At 36.7% G+C, this 25,170-nt stretch overlaps 1 protein-coding gene across 1 annotated transcript in view; it reads right to left on the bottom strand.

Annotated features, from left to right (window-relative positions):
• Window positions 1–25,170, bottom strand: part of LOC139694738 (dynein axonemal heavy chain 3-like) — a 146,853-nt gene that overhangs the window by 97,528 nt on the left and 24,155 nt on the right. Inside the window, exons 10-22 of the mRNA XM_071593238.1 lie at window positions 20,848–21,059; window positions 16,325–16,524; window positions 16,021–16,198; window positions 14,309–14,571; window positions 13,874–14,075; window positions 13,561–13,764; window positions 11,172–11,286; window positions 10,687–10,885; window positions 10,419–10,587; window positions 1,060–1,253; window positions 843–971; window positions 418–619; window positions 112–342 (exon numbers count right to left, since the gene is read on the bottom strand). Of these exons, the coding sequence (XP_071449339.1) occupies window positions 112–342; window positions 418–619; window positions 843–971; window positions 1,060–1,253; window positions 10,419–10,587; window positions 10,687–10,885; window positions 11,172–11,286; window positions 13,561–13,764; window positions 13,874–14,075; window positions 14,309–14,571; window positions 16,021–16,198; window positions 16,325–16,524; window positions 20,848–21,059 (2,498 nt within the window). The remainder of the gene's footprint in view (window positions 1–111; window positions 343–417; window positions 620–842; window positions 972–1,059; window positions 1,254–10,418; window positions 10,588–10,686; window positions 10,886–11,171; window positions 11,287–13,560; window positions 13,765–13,873; window positions 14,076–14,308; window positions 14,572–16,020; window positions 16,199–16,324; window positions 16,525–20,847; window positions 21,060–25,170) is intronic.

Here is a 25,170-nt window from a genome sequence, read left to right as displayed (position 1 = left end):
CTATGGCAAATGTATTTGAAACATTTCAATCATTTGTTTTGAATCATAATTTGGGCAAGGCCATCATAGGGTAATACTGAGTGATAAAAAAAATAATGCAATAAAACTTACCTGATAAGCACAAGTCTTGCCTCCCAAAGCTTCCCCAACAATCATTAAACCATGCCGAACCAGAATCATTTCATAGAGTTGTATTATCTTTTCCATATACCAAGGGGTACATTGTAGATTTTTCTCCTTTAGCCTTATTTCTAAGGCATCCATCAACTCTCCTCGATCAGGTTTTGGAAGGTCAATGCCAGGGAAGAGATCTGAGATAATGCCCTCAAACAGAGGAACATCCTAAATGAAAAAATATATTATCAAGACTAATACATTTAAATCAACACAATTTTGAATTGACTGAAAAAATTCAACCTGAGCCAGGAACTTTGGCAAATTGACATCAACAATTGCTCTCAGTACAAGCTTGGACTCATCCACATCTTGGTACTTGAGTTTGAGGTTTCCAGCCGCAGTGAGAACAGTCTTAACAGCTCGCATTCCATAGTCATAATGGTGCTGGGATGACAGTTGTTCAGAACATAAGCGATAGGTGGCAACTATTTTATCAGCCAAACTAAAACGAAAATATTTATTTTGAACATACCATTTGCTTTGAAGCTCACTTTTATTACCTTAAGTTTTCTATTTTAAATGCAATTTATAGCTAAGAATATTATCATATATCAATAAGATACCTACAAAAATACTTCACTGCACTTTCTTGTGCACCCTCCAATCTACTTATTATTTGAACTACATATTTCAATACATGAAAACTGACAGCACACATTTTTTACCTTCTAGCATTGACAAATCCCATTGAGTACAAAGAAATTTCTCCAATCATTGCATAATCGGGAACCATCATAGCAACTGTTCGAAACAAAACCTTCAGGTTGTCAGGTAACTCCTGACGTCCAGCATAGCTTTAAGGGTGAAGAAAAGTATATGAATGATGGATGCTTCGTCAAATATTATATTCTCATGTATTCTAAAGAGTAAAACAAAACTTACCCAGGATTCATGGTGATAAATATTGTGCAAGTTGGATTCAGTTTTAAGGTTGTGCCTTCAAAGAGCAAATACTCCATTTTTTGACTTATTGCAGTTTGTATAGTAAATATTTGTTGAGCAACTACTGACAATACTTCCAGTTCAATCCTATTGAATTCATCAAAACAAGCCCATGCCCCAGTTTGAGCAAGACCCTGAAAAAATTTAAACATAAGTACTCTTTGAAAAGAATAAATAAATCCTTTCTCACAAAAACATCAAAATAAGTTGCAAAATGCAGCATTAACTTTAGCACCTGTTTTTATTAAATATTACATGAACATAATTAATACAAACTGATTAAAATGTTGGTGGCATAACATCTAAAATTCAGCACTAAATTAACTAGACTGAATTTTGGCTCCTTTGACTTGTTTCCTAATAAATGGTGCAATTTATCTCAATCAGTCACTCAAACAATACTTTATCACTTTTCTGAATTGAAATAATTTTATGATATCTTTACATAATGATATTTTGGTGGCACAGAATTCATTATACAGAATTTCCCAAATATTAAGTCCCCTTCTTTTTCTGCATAATTTTGGTAGGCAAAGAAAAATCTTTCTTTCTTTAATGTTTAGCTTCTGCAGGTGCCTCTTCTCCACCTTTCTCTTTTTATCAATAAACTTCTCCTTCTATGAGATCATCTACCATCACTACCTATCTTTTTCAGCTTGTTGCTTTTCCTTCCAATGGTCTTAAAACTTCTCAGTAAATGAACTTTCTTTTATTAATAATTTTTAGGGAACTTCCACCCAATTCTCCACAACAGTTACCTCATTTTTCATTTCATTTATCCTTTACTTTCAGCATTCTTCTCCAAGACCAATATTCTTTCTTTGTCTTTCTTTAACAATGTCAATTTTTCACGCCTTAAAATATTACACTCCAAAAAAATACTTTGCAGTTCTTTCCAAAGGTTAACATCTAACGCACTACCTTATTCATCTCCCTGTATAAATATCTAGCCATTTCTATTCCCATCACTTTATTGGCTTCTCATATTATCTGTCATCCCTCTGCCAAAATATGTGTCAATATTATCCTGTTCTAATCTCTATGATTTCACATACATTCATATTCTTCTCTTCAACTATCCTCATTATTTTAGTTATTTTCTAGTTTATTTTTAGTTCAGATCTCTACCTCATTCTATCAGGTGGTTCCAAGGTTTCCTTTAGATCTTTGATATCTTGGCAAACAGTATGGTTGTGGTTTGAAAGGTTCAGGCAAAAATGACAATTACTTTATCAATTTTATTCATTTCTTCCTCATTTATTTCCACGACAATAGGACTAATATTTTTATTATCATGCCAAGATAAAACAACATTGAATGATCTATCAGAATGAGGTGTATGCATTGTTAAGGATGACTTTGGAAAACATGTGGATATGATGAGTTGACAGAGAAGTGAAGACGGATGAACTTGCCACTGCAATATACATATACAAGTATATAGGGATTTCATAACTAGGCATCAAGCCATATTGAGAGCAGGCCAAAGTGGGTGTGAGGAATAGAGAATGACATGGGCGACGGTGGTCCAATAAGTACCCAGCCTGACCTAGAGATGGCGGTAGTTGTTTAAAAATATCACTGTGCTAGAAAGTATGCAATCTATAAAGCAAATGTTTCAAGTTTGAAGATGCTACATTGTTTAGCATTTGTTTGGCAGCCATCAATGGTGAATGTTTTCAGTGAATTTGTGTAGAAGGAGAAAATTGGTCATCGTTATGTGATACACTACTTTTATTTGAAAGGCCTTGGCCCTACCAATATAAAAGCTGAACTAGATTCTACTCTGGGTGAGTCTGCTCCTTTGTTTTTAACAGTAAAAGATTGAGTAGCAGAATTTAAACGAGGCCATATGAGCTGTCAAGAAGAGCATCACATTGTTCAACCAAATGAGGTGACGACTCCAGAAATGGTGAAGAAAATCCACAAAGTGATACTGGATGATCATTGACTGAAAGTGTGTGAGCTAGCAGACATAGTAGGTATTTCAAAAAGTGCAGTACATCGCATATTAACTAAACATTAGGACATGAGAAAGCTGTGTGCAAGATGGGTGCCACCTTTGCTCACACTCGAGCTAAAGCAGTGTTGAGAAGGTGTTTCAATTGAGTGTTAAGCAAGGTTTTACAGCAACAAAGCAGAATTTTTCCTCCATTTCATAACCATGGATGGCTCCAACATGGGTCCATTACATCACACCCAAGACCAAATAGCAATCAAAACAAATGATTCAAAAGGGAGAACCAGCTCAAAAGAAGGCAAAGACCATTTCATCTGCAGGCAAGGTCATGGCGTCGGTTTTTTGGGATGCGTGTGGGATAATTTTCAATTACTATCTTTAAATATGAAAAACCATTAACGGCAAGTATTATGCAAATTTATTGCAACGTTTGAGCCAAGAAATTAGGTAAAAGCGGCCGCATTTGGCTAAGAAGAAAGTGTTGTTTCATCAAGACAATGCACCAGCTCACAAATCTGTTATTGCAATGGCCAAAATTAATAAAATTAAAGTTTAGATTGCTACCTCATGCACCGTTTTTGCCAGATTTATCCCCCTCTGCGGATTATTTTCTGCTTGCAAACTTGGAAAAATGGCTCAGTGGTCAAAGATTTTCCAACCGTGAAGAAGTGATGTCGGCAGTTAATGGCTACTTTGAGGAGCAAGACAGTTTTTATTATAAAAGGGTATTGAACTTATTGAACATCACTGGGAAAAGTGTATAGAGCTGAAAGAAGATTAGGTTGAAAAATAAATAAATTTTTTCCTAAATTTTTGTGTTTTCTTTGTTGGGTCGGATAATTCTGGGACCACCCTCGTACTCTGCAAGGTAGTAAATTTTAACTGGTGGCCATCACGACGTACATGAAATAGTGTGGACAGTGTGTGTTTTGTTTTTATTTCACCAAAAGATACATTGGATTACTCTTTCGAATATTAAATTTAATTTAGGGGCTCTTGCAGGATTAGAACTATTAGGCAATGAGGACCCAAACAGTTTTCCCTCGACAAGCATTAATTAAAGACAAACCTTTTATTAATCTTAATTTTACCCCAATCGTTACTTTTTAAAATGAATGTAAGCAGACTTAGCAACATATTTTTTAAAGGTAATCTACCGGTTAAGGTAGGTTTTTGGATGGACACAACTACCAAAGAAATATTTTATTACTCCTAACAAAACAAAAAATCCATCATCCTACTCTATATCAGTTCCCTCTTCATCTCTGAGTACTTCCTTCCTCCCTTCATCCCGTCCAACATCCCTATCCTGTTCCTTCCCTTTCCTCTTTTGCCCAATATTCTACCCTCTATCACAGTCTTCAACATCCCACTGCCGGTCAACACCCCCTTCATCCACTTATCCTGCCTCCATAGGATTGCTCCCAACAAACTCCTCTCTTCGCCCACCATACCAAGTACTTCCTCATTTGTTTTCTTCTCTGTCCATTTCACCTTCTCCATTCTTCTCCACACCCACATTTCAAAAGCTTCCAGTCTACGTCTATCCTCCTACTTCAATGACCACGTTTCCGCGCCGTACATAGCTACGCTCCATATCAAAGTTTTTACGAGTCTTTTCTTAACATCCTTACTCAACGTCCCCGTCATTAACTCCCTCCTCCTTGTAAAAGCCTCTTTGCCTAGCGCAATTCTTCTCCTTACGTCCCTACTACTTTGACCGTGTTGGTCCAAAACACTACCGAGATACGTAAACTGTTCTACCTGCTCTAGTTTTTGCCCTCTTACTTTAATGTTAAGATTAGCCTTTTTCTTTCTAGAAAATCGCATAACCTTTGTTTTATTAATATTGATTCTCATCCCATACCTGTCGCACTGAATTTCCAATTCACTAAGCAATGCTTGCAGCCCCTTGGCTGACTGACAAACTAAAGCTTGGTCATCAGCAAACCTAACTGATTTTACGAATCCCCCACCCACTTTCATTCCTACCTCGAGTTCTTCCCATGCCTCTTTGATCATTTCCTCTGCATACAGGTTGAACAGCAACGGTGATAATGGGCAACCCTGCCTTTCACCCCTTCCTAACACTGCCCATCCTGACTCCCCGTTTCCCACCCGCACCTGAGCAGTCTGAGACATGTACAGGTTGCGGATTAGCCTCCTTTCCCTCCAATCTATTCCTATTTTCTGCAATATACTCATTAGTTTTTACCAATTCACTCTATCAAACGCTTTTTCGAAATCTACGAAACAGGCAAATACCTCCTGGTTATGTTCTATATTCCTCTCGATTAATAATCTCATTACTGCAATGGCATCACGCGTACCACGTAAAACTGATCTCACAAAGTCTTCCGGCCAGATTCCCTCCTCATAAATGCTACGGATCAGCCCGTATAGTCTCTTCCTCCCACATTTTCCTAAGCATTTTAAAAGTTCCACGGGAATGTTATCAACCCCCACGGCCTTGTTTAGTTTCATCTCCCTTAATGCCCTTTCTATCTCATTGTCTAGTATGCCTGGACCTAAGCTGTCTTCCTCTACGTCATTTTCTTTTTCAATGTCTAACTTTGTTGGTCTGAGTTCTTTACTATACAGTTCTTCTATAAACTCCTTCCATCTCTCTTGGATCTTTCCTGCGTCAACTATTACCTTACCCGCCTTATCTCTAACTGTTAGCATAGCTCTTCCTTTCTTACTTCCCGATAATGATTTAACTTTGCTGTACAGCGCACCGATTTCACCCTTCCTCTGCAGACTTTCCATATCCTCGCACTGCGTCTTCCACCATGCTTCTTTTGCCTTATTTGTTGCCCGCCTCAATTTATTGTTCAATTCTTTGTACTTCATTTTGCCTAATTCTGTATTTATATTCTTCCATTTTCGCCGCTCATCCATCTTTGTAATCATCTCATCCGTGATCCATGGTTTCCTAGTCCTTTTAGCATTAACGGTTCCAATAGTGTCTTTTGCGGCTTTAGACAACCCTTTTTTGATCATTTCCCATTTTTCTTCGATAGTTATAAGCCCTATACCATCCTCCATGATTTTCTCTACTGCCTGTTTGTATTCCTCCCTTTTCAACCCATTTAATGCTTCTACATTCCATTTTATAACTCGCCGCCCCCGCCTTATCTTTTTGAAACGTACGCTACATTTCATAACAACTAAATTGTGGTCTGAGTCCGCATCCGCTCCCGGGAAGCTGTGGGAATTTATCACACTGTTCCTAAACCTGTGTCTAACCAGGATATAATCTAGCTGATATCTTCCTGAGTCACCTTGCATTTTCCATGTATACCTGCGTCTTTTGTGGTGTCTAAACCAGGTGTTGGTGATGACTAACCCCTGTCTCCTGCAGAACTCAACTGCTTTCTCCCTGCGGTCATTCCTCGTGCCTAAACCGTAGTCCCCCACCTCATCACCATCTCTTCCTTCGCCTACCGTCGCATTCCAATCCCCCATCACTATCAAATGTTTCCCTGCTGGAACACACGCGATCATGTCCTCTAACTGATCGTATATCCAATCGACCTCTTCTTCCTTATGGTTGCTTGGTGGCATGTATACCTGAATAATAACTATGTTCGTCGGTTCTGCTTTTATCTCCACTAGTAGTATTCTATCCGTTACCTGCTCTATGTTGACTATGCTTCTTCCTACCTCTTCATTTAATACTATGGCAACCCCTTGTTGGCTCTCGTCCCCACCGCTGTATATTATTCTATACTTATCACTCCAGTAATCCCCTCTATCTTTCCATCTCACCTCGCATAGACCTAAAATATCTATATTTCCCCTTTCCATCTCTCGCTTAACATTCTCCAATTTCCCTGTCCTCATCATTGTCCTAACATTCCACGTTCCTATTCTAACTAATTTGGTCTTCTTCTCCTGCGTTTTCTGTCCTGCTGCTGCTGCTGGTTTTCCCTTGCAAGGGTTTCGTGGGATGACGACCGCGGAAGCCTTGCCTCCTCCGCTGCCGGGCACGACACACGGCCGATTGGGCCGAGCCCCGTGGTTGCCAGGACTCAAAATATCTCTATTGTCCATCATATTTTTTCTTGGGAATGACAATTGAGGTGGTTTCCCGTTGCCTTCCTCAATAGTGTTTTTAACGTGACACCATCACTTTTAGCAACATTGCATGCATAAGAAAATATAATGGAACATATATTAGCAACATTTATGTTCCATTATATTTTCTTATGCATGCAAAAAAGAATGGTACCTACTATTCATGGATATTAAGTCCAACATTCTACCTGGTAGGCTAATAATAATTCCTGAATCCTCAGTACCATGATCCACTAAAAAATGTACAATGGCCACTACATGTCAAGCTAGCCTGTGATAGTGTTACTTGTGTCAGTCTGTGAGGGTCACTCAAAAGCCATGTCACATGGGAGAGGCCCTTTGTCTTTGAAAGGACACAAGATTTTGAATGACATTCTGGAAAAAATGCATGGGTGATTCTAAAGAAATTGAAAATGACTCTTAGCAAGAATATGAGCTAGTACAATGAGAAATAAGAATGAACTAATCTTATCTTCATATTCTTCAGTGAAATCAAAAAGAAGGGTTGATTAGTTGACATCAACAGTTTCAATACAGATTGGGTGCGAATTTAAGTGATCATTCCTTCCTGAAACTTGACCCTGGCACCTGAGACCATATCTTTGCAAACCACTTTGGTTAATCTGGTATGGTTGTTAGCGTGATATGAATAGAATTATGCATATGGCCTCTGGCATATGACTAATTTCCCTCTAAGCCCTCACATAGATATTTGTATCCTAGAAGTGCTTTTGTGAGATATGAGGTAAAACTTTTCAAAGAGAACCACTAACAGGTAGTGGGGCCTTTAACCCTTGGTTGCCCCTGGCATGGAATTAAGTTTTCCACAAATGGTAAGTGTGTGAGTGAGTGGTTTATCACCACAGGGTGAGCATTGCTACCATGAATTTTTCTCTCATGAGACAAAAAATTAATTTTGCTCATTGGATTAGGTCAGACTAATTTAAGCTGGTGATATATAATAATGAGGCTAATTTAAGTCTAAATGACTCAATGGATAGTATTTTGTGGGCTGTGAGATAATCTAGAATCAAATAAATTATTACCTTTCTTTGCTGGTAAGGGAAAGAGTACGTATTAGTTTAAAAATATTTGGTAATCTATTGAGATAGGTTTGAAATTCCTTATAGAGGTTGCTCAATGGGGAATTTCAAAAGTATTACCGTAAACTGATTTCTACCATTAAAAGAACTTTTAATGATAATAAGTTACTTAATTCCAATAATAAGTCCAAAACTGCATGGGAAATAATTAATGACTGTAGAGGTAAGAAAAATCCACAACTTACACTCCCAAAACTTAGCAACCCTGAAAATAACAGTACCATAAGCTATTCATCTTTAGCTTATAAATTTAACAAACACTGCGTATCAGCTCCTTGCCCGACTATTTCTCCAGCTAATATGCTTTTTGCAAATGCATCACCGTCAATGTTTGCCGAGCTTTGCTCTGAAACCAATCTAAAAACTATTGTCTCCTCACTCAGAAACAAATCCAGTGCTGACCCAGATGAAATTCCTGGTAAAGTTGTTCATCATTGTTTTGAATTAATGAATCTTAGATACAAGGGATTTTCCCATCCCAATTAAAAGAATCAAAAGTAGTGCCCAAATATAAAAACCATGGCTGTGTTAACAATTTGAACAACTACAGACCAATAGCCATCCAAAATACACTCACTAAAATATTCGAAAAAGCCATGTACATACAAATAGCATCTTATCTCGAAAAAACCTCCTACTTTCAAATTCTCAGCATGGATTTAGATCTGAAAGGTCTACCACGACTGCCATATGTCACGCAATTGACAGCATACTTAATTCATTAAATGCTAAACGCAAAACTCTTGGAATGTTTTTTGACTTATCAAAGGCTTTTGATAATGTAAACCACAATAGACTACTAATTAAACTCAATAGAATAGGAATTCCTTTAAACTGGATGAAGTCCTATATTCATAATCGCACTCAGAAAGCAGTGTTATTGGTTGATGGGTGAAAATATTCATCTGAAGCATATCAAGTTAATAAAGGCGTTCCACAAGGCTTAACCCTTAGGCCACTCCTTTTTCTGATATACATCAATGACCTACCTAACTACTTACAGAATAATGAAGAAATAATACCAGTGTTGTATGCTGATGACACCAATGTAATAATATCAATACAAACATATCCCAGCCTTGTGGAAAAGTCAAAGTCTGTCACACTTGCAATAAACAGGTGGTGTACAGACAACCCTCTAGACTTAAATGTAAATAAAGGTAAAATAGTAACTTTACATGGAATAATAAAGTGTCAGATGATATGCTGGCAAAAGTTAATGACCAATCAATTGAGCATGTGACGGAATGTAAATTTCTAGGTATTTCTCTGGGTGCAAATATTTCTTAGGATACGCATGTAAAAGCCCTCAACACAAGCTCAGTTCAACTTGCTACTCATTAAGACACCTGTATGAAACTACAAGTAAAACTGTGCTACTAAATTTATACTATGGGGAAATTAATTCAAATATAACCTACAGTATAACATTATGGGGATCAGCTGCTATTTCTCAAACCATCTTTAAAATGCATAAGAAAGCTATTAGAGTCATCACCAGGAAACCTCACAATGCTCCATCAAGGCCTATTTTCCATGACTTAAATTTTCTACCACTCCCCTGCATCTACATTATGTTTTTAATTCTGTATATAAAAAATAACATGGGCAACTATTCTCTAAACTCTGCCTACCATCATCATTACACCAGAGGAAGAAATGACATCCATTATGGGAATATAAGAACTAAAGCATTGAAATTAGGACCCGAAGGAAATGGGTATCAGATTATACAACAAACTACCCAAAAGTATCAAGGATACAAAGGGAACATCCTGCATTCAGGCATAAATTAAAAAGTTATCTACAGCATAAACGTTCTACTCAGTTGACGAATATCTCAAAAATATTCCCGACCAGTAAGTTCATGCTTTTAGTTTATAGCAATGGTCATGGTCTGATTTGCATTGGTGATCGATGATTTTTCTGAATTGATATTTCATGTGCATGTTACAGCCAATATTCATGGGTGTGTGCCAAACATTATGCAACTGTGAGCATCATTTCTTTTATGCATCTTAATTGAGCCTGTGTCTTTGCTCCTTTTTGACGTGTCTTATATCATGTACAGGTACATACACCACCCACCTGGTATTTTTGTATTGTGATCTCTGGGCAAATAAAAAGTAAAAATAATAATTATACAATTCATTCACCTTGAAAAATTTCCCCATGGCTTTATAATCCAGACCATCAGAGCAATTGAACACAACACACTGTTTGGCAACAGCTTTTGCCAAATCTTTGCTAGTCTCTGTTTTACCAGTACCAGCTGGTCCTTCTGGAGCTCCTCCAAGGTTTAATTTCAATGCCCCCATTAATGTGCTAAGAGAAAAATGTCAGTGCTTCAATGATTTTCTATGATCAACATAACATCAGTGCAAGTTTAAAAGTGAATTAAAAGTTAAATAATTATAACAATACCGATAACATCTGTCTGTTAATGGAGTGATGACCAGGCGAGGAGTATTCCCAAGATACTCAAACCCATAAGCCACATCCGTGGTGATCATGGAAACTATAACTGATTCCTCCTTGAGATAATACCGCAGTTGGCTTATCCATGAAAAATCACTCACATCTTGCAGATTCTGATCTACAAGCTTCTTAACAACATCACGAGCTAAAATAAAATTGGCATAGGAAAGAAAATATTATTATAATGAAAAGAAAATCACATATGTCAATGCTTCTCATGGTTTTAAAGGCAAAGATAAAACATGAATATCAGCTTTTATGAAAATAAATTTTGAAAATCAAGGTCTTATGTGCAATCATTTAAAGAGAAATACAATGCCATCATTCAACTAAAAATTATAAAATTATTAATCTTTCATCAATTTCATTTTCTCATAGCAAGTTTTATTAATACACTTTAAAAATTGATATTGTAAAAAGTACTATCTTACCATGAACATCCATCACTATCAAAGCACATAGAGTCACTCTTCCTCCAGGGGTCAATTTTCCTCTAACTAAATCCACAATTTCTTCTATTTGTTCATTGCATTTTTGTAGGTATTCCTAAAATGTATAGCATGAAATTATCACCAATATAATCATCTTTATTTGATTGAATACATAAAAATCAAGTGAATTATTCATAAACTAATACAAATTAGAACTGAAACACTAAGTATGGGCTTAGTTATTATATATCACTTTTATATACCATTATTAAAGCAAAAACTGTGAATAAGGCACAAGACGTGCTTATTTTTAAAAAAAGTACTAAATTTCATGTCATAGAAGGATAAATGGGGGTCACTTGGAGAAATATAAAAAGGAGAGGGGAAGACAGCCAGTAAGTGGTGGCATTAATATTGAAAAACAAGGTAGGAAGAAGCATAGTTAACATTAAGGTGCAGTATGTTGTAATATGCTGAAAAAACAGGAATGTTCAAGCTTAAAAATGATGCATCAATTATTGAAAATAACCACTTCTTTCTATTTATAAAAATAACTTATAAACCTTACTTTTGGGATTACCCTCATACCTTTATAAATCTGAGTTTTATTTTGGACTGGTGTGATATGCGAACATTACCTGCTTTCTATACTATTAACTTCAATGCAAGATTTTTATTAAAATACAGGTAGGATCATGTGCAAACGGAATAGCTCCAATAATAATTCCATAAACTGGCTGCCTACATGCAGTGCAAGACAAATGATAGAACACAAATGACAACAGTGATGAAACAATTGCTGCAGATTTATACTATATTTTGTTTGCTTAAAAAGATGTGGGTCGCGGTAGTCCAGGGAGTAGAGCGCTAGACTACTGACCAGAGGGTCCTCGGTTTGATTCCCGGGCAAGACTCTGGGCAGCTGCAGCTCCACCCAAACTATGCGATTTTTCGGGTACCAGATCTTCCTGGGAAACCATAACCGGCACAGAGAAAGGCACTGGCCCCCTTACCCTGATGTGGGAAATTTCACAAACCGTCGGGCTTAGTACTGAGTGAACTCTACCATCACTTACCAAACCGACCTTCGCGTTGACTACATTGTTTATGGTTTTTTTTTAAAGGGAAGGTATTTGGTGTAATGAGTAACTATTGAGGCAAGTTATGAGCATGGAAATGTTTTCAGAGTCAAACTCAAGACATCATTTTCAAAGTATGTGCTAGTTGAATTTATACAATTTTTTTAATGTTATGATTATATAATATTTTAATATAACAATATTTTAATATTATATAGGCAATTAATCAATATAATGTGTGCTACATTTACTATAGCATTAGTGGAACTCATGGTAATTGATGCACGAGGTCCGTCCAGAAAGGATCCAGCCATGCCATGTTGAGAAAAAATAGCCAACCTCGTGGAATGACTCCTTAGTTCCGTTCAAAGTACTTCCCTGAGGATCTCACAATCTTATCTCAGCATCTCTTCCACTTTTCAAAATTATCGGTAAAGTCCTTTTTTGGAATGGTCATCAACTGCCTCATCGCATTCTCTTATCAACGTTAAGAATTTTGTGCTGCAGTTGCAGGGGACTTGCTCCAAGCCACAAACGATGACCTAGGTTTTCTAAAGAAGGCTATGATTGGAGCTGAGTCATGGGTCTTTGTCTATGATCCTGAAACAACAGCCCATCAGCTGTGATGAGGCAGCTGATGACCATTTTGAAAACGGGCTATACTGATTGTTTTGAGAAGTGGAAGAGATACTGCAAAAAGTGTGTGAGGTCCCAAGGGGAGTGCTTTGCAGGGGAGAACTAAAGCCTCATTTATTAGATTGTAGATTAGATAGATAGAACTAAGGCCTCATTGCTTTAGGTAGGCTAGTTTTCTCAAAATATTGCATGGCTGGATAGGTTCTGGTAATCCCTTGTATTTTTTCTATAATGACCTTTAGATCATATCATTGAAATTCTTATTTTGCTTTTATCTATCAACAGGAAGCCATACTTCCCATTATGATATTATTCTGAAAATCTAATTGTCTGCTTTCGACAAACTTATTCATTTGGTACCTTTGCATTAGCTTCAAAGACAGAATGGGTAATGGTTCCCAAGAAGGTTCCTCTGATTTCACTCAGAACCACCTCACCAAATTTTTCAAGAAGAAAATTTCTTTCAAGATTATTCAGTAAAAAGTGTTTCATTTGAAGACTTTTCAACTGCCCAAGTTTGCACAATAAGCAATTAAAAAGTCGATTTTATTCCCAGTTTTACCTCCCCCTTTATTATAACCCTGAGTGGTTTATGATGGAAAGAGCACCCATGACTAAAAGAGGATTTTATAAATCCAAAAGCTAGGAAGAAACTTCTGAAGTCAATGCCTAACCGGCAGGGTGTTCCCCTCAACAGCAACTGACACCTCAGCAGTCCAGTGCACACATGATCCACACAGCACCACTTGTCCTGGCCAATCAAGCACCCATTTCTTGCGAGGTGTATCAGCATATGCTCCAGCTGCGTCCAGACATATATCTCTCACAGTTTTTAACATCAAATCTTCAACTTTAATAAGCCATTTTTCCACCATACCCTACCAGAAAATATACAATCATCATATGAAGCAATAAGTTTTACAATCTTAGATAGCCAAATAAATTGTTGAAATGCTATTTCAATTAAAATAGGAACAAAATTTCTACCTTGGCATTGGCAGGAACTATAGTACCACTGAGAGGAACAATTTCATTTTCAGCTGATATCATTGCCACAATTTCTTCTTCTTCCGTGAATTTTAACTTATTTATGCCTTCAAAGCATTTTCTCAAGTGAGGCTGAACTCTGGTTGGATCTTTTGTTTCAGACAATATTTCAAGTAACTCATCATTGGACAAGAAGAAAAACCTGTATGTTGGGGACAAAAATTATCGATGCAATATACCTTTTCATAAAGCAGAATAATAATCAATATTACTATGCAACAATTTCAGTGTAAAAATCATTCGCCTTATCCCAGTCAAGGCGAATGATTTTTACTTTCTGAAATTGTTGCATTGAAATGCACACTAGCGGATGACTCCGTTAAAAGTTACTGATGCGGCATCTCCCGCAGTTTCTTTGGAATTAATCAATATTACCTTGCAAAAAATAGCCTCTTCTGCTCAAGGTAACTGTTAAGACCCTTCTGAATATCTTCAAGAAGCTGGTTACATTCCTGAAGTGATTTCTGCATATTAGGATAATCAGTGGCAGTCAAAACAAGAGGATTTTTAGCTGTGTGGTACATAATGTTTCTCCAAGCCCGGTCCACCTCAAGAAAATGCTTTGATTCATCAGGCATTTGTTCCATTATGTCTTCTGAGGTGAAAATTGGTTCTAAATATAGCCATGTTACCTGACACTGAAGAGATTTTTTAAATTTAGAAACAATATATTAATAGTTTGAATGACCCAGGCAATTCCCTCAGGGGAAACCACCCATTATTTAGAATAACCCTATATGCAGAAGAGAAAAATCAAAGGATATTATAATTCCTGTTTCAATATTTATTAAGGCAGGTCACAAGTCAGAAAAAATCAAAGTTAATACTATCTTTCTATTCTCTAAAAATCAGTCATAGCCAAAAGGAGGCACAGTAAACATACTTTATGTATATTCATAGACATAAATCTATAATAATCTACAAAGTTACAGTAGTTACTTTGTATCAACGATTAATATACTATATTTTAATTCTTACAGCCATTATATGAGGCCAATAAGTTTGCAGAACACTATATAATGTCATTTAATAACAATGAACTACTATGGCACAGTGCAACTGATAAATTGTAATTTCAATGACTATTGTTGACATAACAGTTGTGATTCCAAGACTGTCATGTCAGTAATTTTGTATCGCACCACTGTTATGGTAGCCGAGATTACACTTAATAAGCTCTGAAAAAAGTTAAAAACTGGGCTCTGGTAAGGCTGTTTAGGAGGCTACGAGTAATTCTATCCTATAACAACCAGCTATAAAAGAAGCCTCAGAAACAAATAAATAAACAGCACTAATAATGTCTGCAGTTTATTGGTTGGTGATATCACTAATGGTTGACCAAGGAAAGATCAAGATCAGGATGAAGATCAAACAAATCCTGATCTGTGTCATCAAACATTACATTGGGAATTCTTTACAACACGCCACTATTTTCTGCTCTGTGTGTACAGGATTATGATGTATGCGGCAGCTTTCCTTTTCGTAAAGGTGTCATTACTAGTTTTTCTCCTATTTTCTATGCATTATGGAGAATCAGCTGTCAGTGATAGCCATAATGGCACTCCTTCAACACATGCTTCTTCGCTGAGTTGATTGCATGCAAATTCACACTACCACCATCAGGTCTACACGTGTTTTTTTCTGAATAACACAAGACTCAGACTTCTATCATCTCTTTTTTTAGAAACTTTCTTATTCTTCCTCTCCAAAGGGTGACGTTACAAAAATATCATCTACGTGGCTAATGAATAGCTTTGGTTTTTTAATCATACGTTCCTATAGTTTTCTTTAAATGCCTCCACAAATAGATTTATTTGTAAAAGTGGAGAGCTCATTGCTGTGCCTTTGGCTCAGCATGTTCATAGAAGCTTCCATTCCATAAGAAATGTGAATAGTTTGTTCAATGGAGTTTTTATGCTGCCATAGCTGCATTACTACGGAGTTTAGACCACATATTCAAATACAAAATCTGTTTCAAATCACAGCACAGGTGACCTTGAAACCTGTTTTTGCACTGAAATTCATGACTTTTTTCATGAAAACACTTTCATCCAAACTATATGAGGACAAAGTAAAAAGTAACTCACTTTCAGCCAAGAATCTAGTATGTCTTGCATTGATATTAGCTTGTCTTCCCACTGTTGCATTTCAGTTTCAAATGCTTTAACATATGGCGAACCTCTCATTGTCTGTGCTTTTAAAATATGATCATCAAGCATCATTTGTATTTCATCAACAGCAGATAATATTGAAACTCCTGTTTCCCTGTGGTTCAAGCAAAGTAGCAAAAAATAACAGATAAATGGTGATAACACAATGACAGATTGGATAAAAAAAATTCATACATTTGTTTTTAAATGAGGTGCAGACACAACAGAAACATATTGATACCTGTATGGAATGCATTCAAATTTGACATCCATCCATTCTGACTTCATTTTAGCCAGTGACTGCTCCAGACCATATTCTTTTGTAGCTCTGGTTCCTATCTCTTCGAGTTCACTAATATGTTTGGGCAAACCAAACTCAATCATTTCAGCCAGGGTGCTTTCCTCAGTTGGAATGATAGGAACACCAACAATTTCTGAAATCTAATAAGAGTTATATTTGAGTTAATTGGTAATAAACCATTTAAACATTTACTTTCAGTGAGCAGTGTCTCAAATTTTCATTCATTATCTATATTACTTATAAGCATACAAATAAACATAAAAAAAGCAGTTTGTAGAGACACTCATAGATGACAATGAGTCAAGCATCACTTTAAAAAAGTACTGATAAGTATAAGCTTTGAGATTAAGCTTTTAGCATCTCATGTTTCTATTTTTTGCCAACGCAAGAGGTGATTTTAAAATTAAACCCCTCCTGTTTACCATTCAGGAACTCCTTGAGCCTTGACGAAGTCCAGAAGAGCAGGCGAAATATGATGCGGAGGTCATGGGAAACTGTTGCATCATACCATACATATGAAGCATCACCCTGGCATAAAGCAGTAGCTATGCACACTAGAAATTTATTTAATGATAATGCTAAGTCACATTTTCACAAAATTTTGAAGCACTGGCATAAAATAAATGTCTTTACACAGCTTTCTAGTAAAAAAGAATTAGGAATTTATCATAAACTAATTATTTCAATTCTTTTTTGTTTTTAAAAATTGAGTTTGCATTCCAGATTGGTTCATTCTGCGATATGATTTATTTTTTTGGCATTATCATATTTTACACTAATTTATATAGGGAAAATTGTTTCCATAAATGCCTGTTTCACCTAATGAGGGAGATTCCAGAATGAATTATGTTCAATAGGAGAGGTTCCACTCTATTATTGATTTGCTACCAGCTAAGGTAGATTTTGGATGGACACAGCCTATACAACAGTATGTACAATAAGCCCCATTTTGACACAACAATAGGCCCCTCTTCAATGTCACACATTTCCTTCCTCCCTTCATTCCCTCAAACATGCTCATCCTTTTCATACACCTTCCTCATCCTTTCTCTACTCCTCCCTCTCCTCTATCACCATCTTGATACACTGCCAATATCCCACCGCTAATCAGTATACTCTGCATCCATTTTTCCTGTTTCTTTTCGATTTATCCGAACAACATCTCTCCTACCAAAACATACCTAGCACGTCCTTGTTTGATTTCCTTTTGGTCCACTTCACCTTCTCCATCCCTCTCTACAGCCACCTTTCAAAAGCCTCTAATATATGCCTCTTATCATCCTCCTTCAGTAACCATGTTTCCTTACCCTACAAAGATATACTAAGCATCAAAATTTTAACGAGCCTTTCCAAACACCTTTACTCAACCTCCCTTTCATCAATTCCCTCCTTGTGAAAGGCTCTTTACTTAGTGCAATACTTCTCCTTACATCCCTACTAATTTGACCATGTTGGTCCAAAACACTTCAGAGATACACAAACTGATTTACTTGCTCAAAATTATGAGCTCAAGGCAAATGATTGTTGCACTCCAAAATCGTTGCATTGTAATGCATATTAGCAGATGACTCCATCAAAAAGTCATTGATGCGGCATTTCCCACAGTGTCTTGGAATTCATATTTTAATATTTAACTTAGCTTTTCCCTTTCTCAAAAAGTGCATAGCATTTGTTTTGTTCACATTTATTCTCATCCCATATCTATCACACTGAATTTCCAAATCACTCAGCAATGCTTGCAATCCCTTGGATGACTGGTAAACCAAAGCTTGATCATTCACAAACATGATTATACACATTGTCCACCAACTTCCATTCCAATATTCAGTTCTTCCCATGCCTCTCTTATCATTTCCTCCACTTATACATAGGGTAGTACAGGTGGTAACAACTCCCCTTTCTCCCTTAGTTAAAACTTACTTGGATAGTAGACAGTAACTGTTAAGTGTGTTGACAACAACTATTTAGGAAATGATTAGGTCAATAGATTCATGAGCAGAATCAAAACTATAACACTTATGTTTGTGGAATATGTTGCAAGGGTTCGAGCGGCAGTGAATAGAAGTCTTGCGCTACATTATTTTAATCATTTAGTAGAGTAATTAGATGGAGTCCCCCTGAAAATATTTTTGATTATGATGAAACTAATTTCGTTTTTGATTCTGGAAAAATAAAAGGGAACATGGTATACAGATATTGTGAAAGATACTTAAAAGTTGAGTACCTCAATCCTGATGGCTGCGCCTGCAAATTGGAGTATTTTCACTCCCACACATTGTGCACAGGGTATCTCTACCCAATTTGGATTAAAGGAGGAATTTATGACAAAGACAGAAACACATCAGGGTTGTAATACATGGCAAGTTTTGAGGATTGGGTTCTCAGTACATGTTTGCTTCAAAAGATATGCCATGCCCACCATAGAGTATTGCACAGAGACCTTTTTTTCAAATTACTTGTCTGAAGAAGTTTTAACATTGGATGAGGAATTCCAAAGAAACTGCGGGAGATGCCACAACAGTAACTTTTAACGGAGTCATCCGATAATGTGCATTTCACTCGACCGGATATTGAGGGATCTGGGTTCGAATCCCAGTCAAGGCGAATGATTTTTGCACTCTGAAATTGTTGCATTGAATTGGATGAGGAATTTATTATACATTTTCCATGCATTATTTCCTTGAAACTCAATACAGTTTTGACAGCCATTAAATGAGGCATTTTGAGAACCTTTCCGGGAGATGGGAGACAATACCTTCACAGCTGGAAAAACAGCAACGCTGGAAAAAATCTACCAAAATGTAAATTACCTAGAATGCTGAAATCAGCACTAGAAGCCACTGGACCTCCCCTCAGGGATATGCCAGGGTTAGAAGCACAGGTCTTTCTTTCAAATTGAGAAAAATCCTTCACAAAATTCTGAATTTTGAGGAGTTTATTGATGGCCTAGATTCTAGACCTTGGACAAATGCAATTGTTCAAATTCTGCACGATGATAGGCTGATAAAAATTGCTAAAAAAGAGAATCATGGAAGAAGAATATCTGTAGCAGCAGGAAAAAGTGTCAGCGCACAAGATATTGGAGCAGACTTTAATGAAGATGGTGGAGATGTCAAATGCATGGGATGCTGTGCAAGATGTAAATATCAAGTTGCCTTGAACATCTTGGACAAGAAGATAAAATACTTGAGTGCTGATGAGTTCACTTTAGATATGATTTGCAACCAATCAAAGAGACAATATTTTACGGAAAGTAATATCCTTGCCGTAATGTGATTCCATTAAGGTTTATTTATTAAGGAAATGCAAAATTGTTAAGAAGACTTTTTTTGTCTATCTGGAAATTAATGAGATTGCTAGTTTACCAGGAAATTAAATTGTTCATAAACTAAAACATCCTACTGATATTGGAAGAGGATGACTTGATTTCTCTAATTTGCAGCCAGAGTTTATTGAGTGAAATGATTTTGCTTTTTAAAATGTAGAAATAAATTTGCAAAAACGTTGTTTGGTATCCATCTTTAAAATCTCTCTATGCCCACAAAACAAAAATGAAGTATTCAATACTGCATTTTAGTAATATCTGAAACATTTTCTGGCTGGAGTAACCCCATGGCCTAGGTTGACTTCAGCTGAAGTACTTTATTATTTCATGAATATTCTGTTACTTTAACAAAACCTTTTGAGTATTATTTGCATTTCTACGGTTTACTTCCATTTAATTTAAGTTCCTGGGCATGCATAAATAGTTTACTAGAGGAAGTGAAAAAACAGATAAAAAGGGTCTAAATCATTTTATTTACGCTATATGGTATCGTCATCAGCATAAATTACTAACTGACCATTGTAGATCTTAGTTGATAGATCATTAATCCAGAGGAGGAACAGAAGAAGACCAAGGAAAGATCCATCCGTTATGTCCTTGGTGATGGAGACTGATTGAAATGTATAATCAGGAAGGTTTCTGATGGTAAGGCAGTGTTTTAATTCAACACTGCTGATACCAAGAGGTTGTTCCATTTGTGCTTCAGGATTGAATGATCAACAGTGTTAAATACTTTGAAAAGGTCATCAAGAGAGAAAATGTGCTAAAATTGCAACATCTCCACACCTTAAAGTCTTCATTATTGCTTTGCTAACACTCAACATTTAATAATAATCAATTATAGAGTAAGAACTGCAATTTGGGACATTTGTCTGCATCTTCCCTTGCTTTTATCTAGAATAATAATTAAGAAATTGAATATGTTTCCACCTTTGTCAAATCCTATACCTAAGGCTGGTGCAGAAATTTCATACACACTGAGCTATTATGATAAGTTAAAAGGGTAAATTTCAACTAATGATTCGCATCACATTTTATTTCATTTCATTATGCATATAGTGATTTCAACTGAAATATTTTCCAATTATTGAAAATTACCATTACGACTAAGGTAAATGTGTAAAACTTATAAAATTACCTGCTGCCAGTGTCTTTCCTTCATTCCTTTATTGCAAATGGTGTGAAGCACAGGTAAAAGCTGTTTAAATTTTTCCACTTTTGCCTTGACCATTTCAGCAACGCGCTTTGAACCAGGCAAATCATGAAATGTTTTTGTAAGTTTGTACAGTGTTTTCCACGTGACATCCACTTCTTCCTCAATTTTGCTTGCATCAAGCTTCATGAAAGGTCCTAGGAATAAAAATATCCAACAATAATAATCTATAAGTAAATATACAACGGAAATCCAACAGTAATATATGTATTAGAATAATGGGGATACCGACTACTAGCATCCTCTTGGCATGTATAACAACGGTTTTGGGTACCCAATGGTGGGAATGTCCACTAAGTTAACCTCGCTATTCACAATATAACTTGGTTAAGTACCAATCAAGTTAAGTCCTCCTAAATTGGCCCCCTCTTAATCGGAGGTCCTAATAGGGGACCTTTCACATACTATGCTGCCAGGGAAGCATATCACCGGGAGTATAGTATAATAATTAGGGTGAAGTAAAAACTGGAAGTTCAGTAATAAACTTTTGATTTTGAAAATGCTGCCCATTTGAATCAAACAGATGTCACTTAAAATACAGTTAGATCAATCAATTTTAAGGCTCATCTCATTGAGTTTGAATCTTTGAGGGTAAGAACTAGTAGGACACATTTTACATTATAGTAATTGATGTTCATTTTCTCAGCCTTTTACCTCCTACATAAACTGACACAGTACATTTTATGAAAAATCTAATCGTCCCGGGATTCCAGTCGAAGGTCACGCGTAGAACATATTAACCAACCATCAAAGGTTTAATTTCAAAAATTTATAAAATGTGTGCCAGTTTACTCAAAACAATACGAAATACTTTTGGGCACATTGAGCACTTTTGCAGTGTTTGAAATATTGCTGCCTCATCTCCCCTTAGATTTGAGTGAGTCTTTGAGTGTGTATCCATGGATGATCAGCATTTTGAGGCTCATATTTCAAAAGACCAGAAGATCAACAAAAGAATGTTTGAAGGTATGCCCACAGTTTGATCAAACTAAAGATTTTGACACCAAATTTTTACCCACTAATGATGGAGTGATGATGAAATTCAACTACACAACACGCTGAGTCACATTTCAGAGTCTTTGAAGGCAACAATTATAATATGAACAAAAGAGTCTTGATACAGCTTGAATAGTTGGCAGATAATCAAATAAATTGTGGGTAAAAACTTCAATTCCTTCCTTATTTGAAAAACAGGTTTTGAAAACATGGGAAAACTATCATGCTATCTTTAAATGTTGTTTAAAGCTGTGTAATTGGAAGAATAATGTTCCATCATGACAGGAAAATCATAAAAAATTTCAAGATGATGCAAACAGAATCATTTTTAGCATAAGCTCATGTAAATGCTAGGAATTAACTGAATTGTCAGTCCTTCAGTTTAAACAAAAACCTAAGTCAAAATGATTGCAACAAAAACAGGTAGAGTCAGACAGCCTCAATTTATCCAAAATGTCAAATGAAGGCCTACAAAGCCTCATCCAAAAGTAGGATCACCCTGCAACACCGACCAAATTTTCTTGTCATATAAATAGAGTTGAAACATGTGTGCACCTTGTGACAAACTGCAATCATTAGCTGTGAATGGATAAAAAGGGAAAGTGCAATAAGAGCTCAAGCCTAAGTCATGAGACAAATTGCCAAAATTTGAAATGAAGTTTACCAAGGAAGCTGATAAATGACGACTTCAAAGAGCCAACTCATGTTCCAAATTGATTAAGAAGGTGGGTAGGTAAGACCAGGGTCAATGTGCAGCCACCTTCTCATTGTGAGTCATGTATAATTCTAAGAGTTACACAGTTTGCCTAGTTTTTAGTAAATGGGCACATGTCTTGCAAAAGTCATCATTTAAACCTTTCATAGTTGATTAAAATGTTACAAGTCATTACAGTAGATTTATAACTAATATATACTGCTTAAGCTCTATTTATTAAGCCAAGGGACTGCAAGCATTGCTGAGAGAATTGGAAATTCAGTGCGACAGGTATGGGATGAGAATCAATATTAATAAAACAAAGGTCATATGATTTTCTAGAAAGAAAAAGGCTAAGCTAAACATTAAAATAGGAGGGCAAAAACTAGAGCAGGTGGAACAGTTTACGTATCTAGGTAGTGTTTTGGACCAACACGGTAAAAGTAGTAGGGACGTAAGGAGAAGAATTGCGCTAGGCAATGAGGAAGCTTTCACATGGAGGAGGGAGTTGATGACTGGGGCGTTCAGTAAGGATATAAAGAAAAGACTCGTAAAAACTTTGATATGGAGCGTAGCTATGTACGGTGAGGGAAAATGGTCATTGAAGCAGGAGGATAGACGTAGATTGGAGGCTTTTGAAATGTGGGTTTGGAGAAGAATGGAGAAGGTGAAATGGACCAAAAGGAAAACAAATGAAGAAGTACTTGGTATGGTGGGCGAAGAGAGGGGTTAGTCGGGAGAAATCCTATGAAGGCAGGAAAAGTGGATGAAGGTCATATTGATCAGTAGTGGGATGTTGAATGCTGTCATAGAGGGGAGAATGTTAGGCACACAAGGAAGGGGTAGGAACAGGATAGGGATGTTAAACGGGATGAAGGGAGGAAGGAAGAGTACACAGAGATGAAGAGGGACTTGTTGTAGAGTAGGCTGCTGGACTGTATTTTGCTAGGAGTCACAAAATATTTATTCGACATTGTGTCCATCCAAAACCTAGCTTAACTGGTAGATTACTCAATAATAATATACTGCTTATAGGTCTCATAAGAGAACAAAGGCAGAGAGAAAGCACTAAAAAGTGGCTTGTGTTACAAGACTGGCTAATAGTTCAGATTCAATGCATGAGCCTGATAATTTGTTGATCAGACTAAAATTCAAATTAAATGACAACATGTTTTCTCTTTTAAAGGTTATGCATTTTGAATTTTTATTTTTTACTTGAGCCTAATGGTGAATTGGGATTTACTGTTTGGAAATATCTGGTGCGCGCACCTCTCATAACAAAAACTACCATTCAATGCCCCTGCAAAAAAAATGTTCCCCAACCAACTACAAAGTTATAGGATTAGACCGCCAACCAAACCAACCTCCCTACAAGTATCAGCCATTGCGTCTTTTGACATGGTTACTACATCCAATGCAGCAAACTACATTGCAAGGGGCAGACATACTAACTTATGAGGTTGGCTGAGCACAATAGCTCACAAAAAACAAAACACAGTGGAATACCCATTTTAAGATTTCTCTAAGAGAAGAACAGTTTTCTCAACTGAGTGACTCTGTAAATGGGGCCTTGACAGAGATTACTCACCCCTCATCATGACTCTTCTTTAAAAGAAAATGTATCATACAGACTTAAAGAGCGGGAAACCAAGTTGGCCACATAATAGGTTACAAGAATTCAGGCTCTATTGGAATAAATTACATCCATATATTCATTCATGTCCTAGGCTATGGCACATAATATATATTAAGGTTACGCCAACACACACCGAAAAAAATGAGCTCTTCACCTTCAAGCAGCACAAGGTGGATAAGCACGGCACTGCAGTGGCCAAGTAGAAGCTAGAAAAAGACTAGGGTTATGAGGGGGGATTCTACTTTCATTTAGACATCCTTTGCCTTCCCCCTACCCCATTTCCCAGCCATCTATTCCAAATGCATGACATTATTGGAAGTTCATCTCCGAGACTTTGAAACTATTTCATGGAAACAGTTCAGCCCTGTCCTTTTTTAACAGAATGGAAACTACCATTTTATGGATGTGAATGGAACAATTTTAGTCACAGAAAGTGACATGAACACTCCCTCTAGCAAGAAGAATCTCTTAGCTTGGGGAATGAATAACTTCTGGTGGAAGAAATGCACTTCCACTGATTAACACTTCACCAGGATCTTCACATCCTTTTTGACTATGATAGAGCCTAAGCCATCTTGACTGATTTGGGGATGCACATTTCCAATATCTTCTAATGGTGACTTGTCCAACCCAAAGAATACTACCCGGTAATGTGCTCCAATACTATATGCAAGACATTCACTTAGATACTAAATGCTCCTATGCTCCTCAACACACTATATTGTTCTGGAAGGAGACTTAAGAGCTGCGGGTCTCAAAGTGAGGCATCACAAGGATGAATGGATACCCTTCAGAAAGAAGCATTAGCCAGAACACTGCATTATACAAAAGCATCCTTTCAAGATTAAGGTCAACTACCTAAAGGCATTCACCCAAACTTCAAACGAAGTGAGTTCATTCCATGCAGATATGTTCTGAATGT

The sequence above is a fragment of the Hetaerina americana genome, unplaced genomic scaffold, assembly GCF_022747635.1.
Source record: "Hetaerina americana unplaced genomic scaffold, ioHetAmer1.1.p SCAF_54, whole genome shotgun sequence".
Classification (NCBI taxonomy): Eukaryota; Metazoa; Arthropoda; class Insecta; order Odonata; family Calopterygidae; genus Hetaerina; species Hetaerina americana.
The sequence above is the reverse complement of the archived record's forward strand: the minus strand, read 5'-3'. Positions and strand labels throughout refer to the sequence as shown.